The 6851-nt window shown below is 43.8% G+C and overlaps 1 protein-coding gene across 1 annotated transcript in view; it reads left to right on the plus strand.

Moving 5' to 3' along the window:
• Positions 1-6086: 6086 nt before the first annotated feature.
• Positions 6087-6851, plus strand: part of LOC119579646 (adenylate cyclase type 3-like) — a 24034-nt gene continuing 23269 nt past the window's right edge. Inside the window, exon 1 of the mRNA XM_037927557.1 lies at positions 6087-6278. Within this exon, the coding sequence (XP_037783485.1) occupies positions 6087-6278 (192 nt within the window). The remainder of the gene's footprint in view (positions 6279-6851) is intronic.

Below are 6851 nucleotides of genomic sequence, written 5' to 3' on the forward strand. Positions count from 1 at the left end.
ATAATTTTTATATATATATATATATATATATATATATATAATTATATATATATATATAATATATATTATATATATATATATATATATATATATATATATATATATATATATATATATATATATATATATATATATATATATATATATATATATGATATTTATATTTATATGTATGTATATTTACATATATACATATACATATATATCTATATATCTATATCTATATCTGTATCTGTATCTGTATCTGTATCTATACCTACATATATATATAGATATATGTTTATATAATATATATATATATATATAATTATATATATATGTACATATATATATATATATATATATATATATATATTATATATATATAAACGTGGGGCTTATGTGTAAGATGTATATATATGTACATATATATATATGTGTGTGTAATACCCATTTCACATATGGCGTATTTCAACACACACCAAATCCCTCCCCAGAGATGCTTACTAATGGATCTTAAGTGTTTTACATAACCCTTATAGCTACAGGACTCCCTTGGGACCACTTGTAGCAGACACCTTCCATTACTCTACTATTGCCATATATACAACACTATTAACTTATAAATATATTAATACAGTAACACCAGCCTGTACATACCAAACCTTTGCTAGACACGACAACGGATGTGACATCTGCAGGCCCTCCGCCTCGTGACGACGCCCTATGTATACGATCACATCCTTTCCTTTACACTTCCCAGTACATTCTTGTCAATTTCCTTGTTCAAACCTGCAAGCAACAGACAGACAGCATACAGCATGCTGACCGGACCTAACCTCTGTCTGCCAGTACCATTCTCTCTCTACAAATAAACTGCTGCAGATAAACGAGAAGTCTGTAACACCTTCACCAGTACCCAAGATTTCGTGCCAGACGCGACTTGTCTGTACTCTACCGCTCATCGGCCTCGTTACAGTGGTGACAGCGACGGGATTCGTCCCACATCAAAACCCTGCCTCCGGCCCCACAGACTCCTGCTATCGAAGCAACAAGCCAGCAGATGCAGAGCAAATAACACACAAGAGAGATCACAAGAAACAAGCAAGCTACTTATGTGTGTTTACACCTGAAACACCGCTTGCCGTGTTGCTGACAACACCCTGTCTCTAGCATTCACCAAGTACACAAATATTCACATTTATCACCATTACACAGCGTTAATCGGCGAACTTCGCCCTACGAGGGAATTACTGGCCTAGCCGAAGTCTGGGAATCCAGTGAAGTGGCACTGACGAAGGAGCTCCTACCTCTCCCACCGACGGACCACCTCCTCACTTTGACGATCCACCACCTCCTCGCGCTGACGATCCCACACCAGCCAGTAACCAGCCCCGCCACCAACTATGTATGCCAAGGTTAGTCAGAGTATTGTGTCAAGGCGCATTTTTTTTTTTTTTTTTTTTTTTAGGATATCTAGGTGATACTATTTATCCTTGATTATTTCCATACCGTATTGTCCGATTTACTCCTGTATTGTGCATATGCTTCAGTCTGCCCGCCGAAAAGAAAACGCCGCCCTCTCCCGTAATCACCCACACCGTCACTCCACTCATCTCCCCTCCACGACTATCACCCGTGATATTCAGTCATCAACCCTCACTCCTTAACACCCCATGTCGAAAACCCAGTTGGCAGAAATTACCTCCAGTTACGATCTCGCAAGCTGGCCGACGCACACATTCTTGGATTAAACAAGGACAACACTAATAACATTGAACATACACACAGTGAACATGCCGCCAACCTGCGACGACAACAAAACGCATGTACGAACTTACAGCCGAGACCGCACAATGCTCACCCTCACCTGCATACTCCCCTCCGCCCCCATCATCTCTTTTCCACAAATGCACCTGAATCCTCCCTTACCGACCAGATATGAACTAACCTCTTCAACTGTCCTCCCTGGTTAACCCCATCGAGACAATTACTAAATCCAGTGGAGTGAATTACCCTCTCCCAACTTTTCCTCGAAACTGAAAACTATGTGAGCTTGAGAGAACCAACACTTAACCATAATTCACCTGAATTCTCCAAGATGTCTGTCCGACATATAACTCAAAGACTTGGCCTCGGCATTCCACCCATCAGCGAATTATAAAGGGAATTTAGGAAAATATGATTAGCGCATGGAGTGATTTTAAGACTGGCTTCAAACTGAAATTTGCCAGACCTCTGACCACACTGGCCTCCAACTTTCTGACATTTTAAAACTCAGACCTGACTCACTTTCTACTTGTGACCTGACCTCCTTTTGTTCGAGAATTAGGAATGCTGTCAGTGATTATTCAGTAGCACTTGAAAAAATCCTCAGACTCCGGCCCATTAGTGATGGACTGAAGAACACCCATAATTTGTTCACAGCCTGTATTGCTGAATCTGTACTTTACCCGACACTACCTAGAAAACTGGTGGAAAGCATTAGTCACAATTACGCCCCCCCCCCCCCCCCGATAACGAGTGTTTAATACCCGCCAACTTTGCCCGTGCTTGTGAGAGAGTCCCTCAAGTATTCGAATTGGCTGGTGCTGTGGTAGCACACGTGAAGAGAGTGTTATTCCCGCAGGCCCCTTCTGCATGTGAATGCGCTGACCCACCAGCCCGCCTGGCTGATAGTCGACCCTCATGCTCCCCTGATCACTCTTCCTCCAGTCCTCCCTCCCTCCCCTCCCCACTCACCTGCACGCACACCCGCCAGTTTAACACAAGTCTATTGTGCTCCACCTGACTCCATTGCCACATAGGTGCCCTCGCCAGACACTTGCTACCGTTGCCAATGCTCCGGCCATAGGCTCGTATTATGCCAGGCCTTTCTGCCCATTCTACAAACAAGAAGGTCACAGGTGGGATGACTTGCTTTATACCGTATAACCAACAATCAGCAGCGATCGCCAGACTCTCGTTCTTTAGACGCACGGCCGGTTTATCACCTAGACCCCCCCTACCAGGGATCTGTATAAGGATCTTGGGTGATGCCCCTTTGTGTGGGGCCCCTATTAAACATCATTGTCGAAAATCAGAACTTTCTATCCTCCTTGACTCTGGCAGCACGGTGAGATTATCCCCACTGTTTCCATGAAGAAATACATTACAGCCCCATGTAAACCTTCCCTGTCCAGATGGTCAGTTGCGCGAATCTTAACGTAATCGGTGAGTGAACTCTAGTGATTTCCCTCTCTGGCAGAACATATAGTCACCTTTTTGTAGTAGTTAATGGCCCTGCCTGGGGACATGCTTCTGGGTCATGATTTATAGTTCACACCGGACTTTATCAAATTCTGAGAGGCAGTATTGCCGTCAATGGAAAGTATGCATGGCGTCATTCGCGCTGTCACTCAGTGGCCTGTCCTGGACACACACACCCCATGTGCCTGCTGCTGAACCAGCCATGCCAAAGTCGCAGCCCGCGGCTCAGATTGCCGTACTATATGACCCTGTTGTTTCTGCTAAGCCTGAGGGCGATTTTATCTCAGCATTCGCCTGCAAATACGATGCCCGTGACACCTCCATTCTAGTTGTTGTTTCACTGCCTGAGGACGGTTTTCCCTCAGCACTCACTCGCATACCCGAGGCTCATGACGCCTCCATTAAAGTAGTTGCTCCACAGCCTGAGGAGCCTGAGGCCCATGATGCCTCCATCATGACCGACGATGTTTCTCCCCCGGTTCACATACCTGGACCCTTACCTCTAACAATCATTTCTGTAAGGTCCTGGCGATCACCCTCCTCCCACCTTTCACGGATTGTACAGTGCCTATTGGCTGGCACGGTATTGGTGTTACCTGAGGGAGTACGTGTGCATGGATTGGTTACGTTACCTGTGCTCAACCAGGCAAGGATAGTCAGTTCATTTTATGCATTATCAATGCCAACAAGACCCCTGTCTGCCTTGAGCGTGCTACAAGAGTGCTTAACTGTGAGGTCACGCCACTCTCATTAGTTGAGTTTGACATCCCTACACCTATGTTAGTTACCTCTGTCACACCTTCCCGGGGCTCACCGACACAAGCATCTCTGGCCATGGGTCTGCCATCATCTACAGATTTACCACCTTTTGATTTCTCTGAAGGTAGGGCTGTCTTACAGCGTCTTTTCAAGGAATTCCCGCACTTGTTACCCAGCCCATTGGTAGGACCTCAGTGCTCAAGCATGAAATCCGCTTACGGAAGGATGCAAAACCTGCCTATATTCCTGTGTACCATGTCCCACATAGCCACAGACAAGCTTTCAGCGAGCTAATATTGAAGCTTTTAGAGATGGATCTTATAGAACCGAGCACCTCACCATGGAGTGCCCCCATGATCTTAGTACCAAAGAAAGACAGCTCTCTGCTTCCCATAGTAGACTATCGTAAACTGAATGCTTTCACTGTTCCTGGTCGTTTCCTCATCCCCTCATTACGATCATTTCTGCAGGATGTCGGATAAGGACATTCAGTCTTCTCCTCCATAGACTTGCAGGCGGGTTCCTTTCAGGTTGATCTCAACGAAAATTCTCGAGCATATACAGCCTTTTCCACCCCATAAGATCATTTTCAGTTCAAGTCAATGCCATTCAGACTCAGGAATTCCCCTATTATGTTTTCTCGTCTTATGGCCATCGTCATTGCTGGTTTGGTGGGTAAACACTGTTTTTTTATACCTCGACGACTTGCTGAATGTTTCTAAAGATGTGGCTGACCATGAACTTAAGCTTAGAAGGGTTTTTCAGAGACTGTCCAATGCCACTAACTATAAGTCGTAAGAAATGTATATTTTTCTGAGAGCAAATTCAATACTTAGAGCACATAATCAACTCTGATGGCATATCATGTAATGCTAGTAAAGTCAAAGGTACATTGGGTTTTCCCGCCCCGAATAATGTCAAACAGGTTGTCATTTTTTGGTTTAGCAGTTTTTTATTGACCATTCATAAAGGGATTTGCCTCCATTGCTCACCCACTCTCAAAAGGTTTATCAAAGTACACAAATTTTCTTTGGTCAGTTGAACAGCAACAAGCATTTGATATGTTAAAGAAGCTCCTAACTGAGTCCCCTGTCCTCGGTTTTCCCAATTTCAACAAGCCTTTCGTGCTCACAACTAATGCCTCTTGCTCGGTTTGGGTGCCGTCCTTATGCAGAGGTCTGGCGGGCGCTTCCAGCCCATAGCTTATGCCAGCAGAAAGTTGAACGCAGCAGAATCTCATTACAGCATCACCAACCTAGAGGCGTTGATTGTTGTGGTCCTTGAAACATTTTAGGAAAATAATCCTGGGATACGACATCGAAGTTCTAACAGACCAGCAGCCATTATATTACCTACTCACTTGTATTACCTCCTCACTGACTCCGGTGGGGATTTTCCAAGACTCCCCACCGACCCTTGTTTTCGCTCATTAATATAACTAATTTTTACTCACAGCTAAACTCTGTCATAACACCTCATGGCCTGTCCATCATGATTCCCCTTCGCCCCTGACACCTCCTTCACAGCCTACAGGATACACCATTCCCCTCTCCTTATACAACAATGTTTATGTACTTTCACCTGACACCGACAATATACTCAGGTCCAGCGACCATAGCTCACTCTCTCTTATAACATCTGATATTCTTACCTCCTGCTCCCGTGTCTTGTCCAGTTTGAGAGTCTGTTTCGACTTTCTAGTCACTCCTCATACGTTATGACTTTGATCACGGTCAAGGACGTTCACGCGTCCTGCATGTCTGATCAGCTGAATGTCACGAGGTCTGCCCCTTTTCTGGTCACCCTTCCCGACACACATTTATTATTATTCTTCGGCGACACGCAGTTAAGTATCACCTGTAACAGCAACCATACTGATCTTGTGGCCGCTGGTGCATTCACCCTCCCGCGCTTTTGCCAACTTGACTCCTGCCTCATCACGGTATGCTCCTATCATCACTTTCCTTCTCATACACACCGTCATCTCTATTGTTCTCCCGACCTCGCTAGACCCCCCCTTCAGCAGTTTTTCCCTACCTATCGAGAACGTAGATTTTCTCCCTTCTTTCGATATCATTTGGATCCCTCACATGTAACCTATGGCCTGCCAAAACTGTCTACGTTATTCGGGAATATTAGCCATCGTGCTTGGTTTTGTACTGTATCGTTGCATAGTGATTAAAACATTGGTACGCAGACTGACTGTCAGTGCCGGTGACGCAAGCCCCCGTCTGCACTTAGCCTTGTATATTCTCTTGCATTGTCACTGGCTGTGCCTGGCTGTTTATCTTGTACATACCTTCTTTTACTGTATTCCTACGTATATCTTTATTACGGTTATATTGTATTTTTTACGCTACTATAGATTACTTATTTCTATTAGTTTATGCATAAATCATTTTCTGTTCATGAGCCACATGGATGTTCATGTTATTTTATATGATATACTGATTTTATACATTGTATGTTAATATTTTTCTTGGTCTATTGATTTTTCACATTGTATATCTTATTGATCTTCTGTATGCAATTTCTGTTTATCCGTTTGCATTTTGTATTTCATATGCATTTACTGTTTACTTATTATTATGTGAGTAATATGCTTAGGTTGTAATGCTTAGCTAGCTGCGCCTTTTCACTTTCTCTGACACTTGCGGCGGGGACCACCGCAGTAGCGTGACCGAGCGATGTAATATCCATTTCACATATGGCCTATTTCAGCACTCACCAAAACCCTCCCCAGAGATGCTCACTAATGGATCTTGAGTGTTTCGCATAACCCTATTAGCTACAGGACTCCCTTGGGGTCACTTGTAGTAGACACCTTCCATTACTCTGCATGCCATAATATAATATAATATATA

This window comes from Penaeus monodon, chromosome 12 (genome assembly GCF_015228065.2).
Source record: "Penaeus monodon isolate SGIC_2016 chromosome 12, NSTDA_Pmon_1, whole genome shotgun sequence".
NCBI classification, from domain to species: Eukaryota; Metazoa; Arthropoda; class Malacostraca; order Decapoda; family Penaeidae; genus Penaeus; species Penaeus monodon.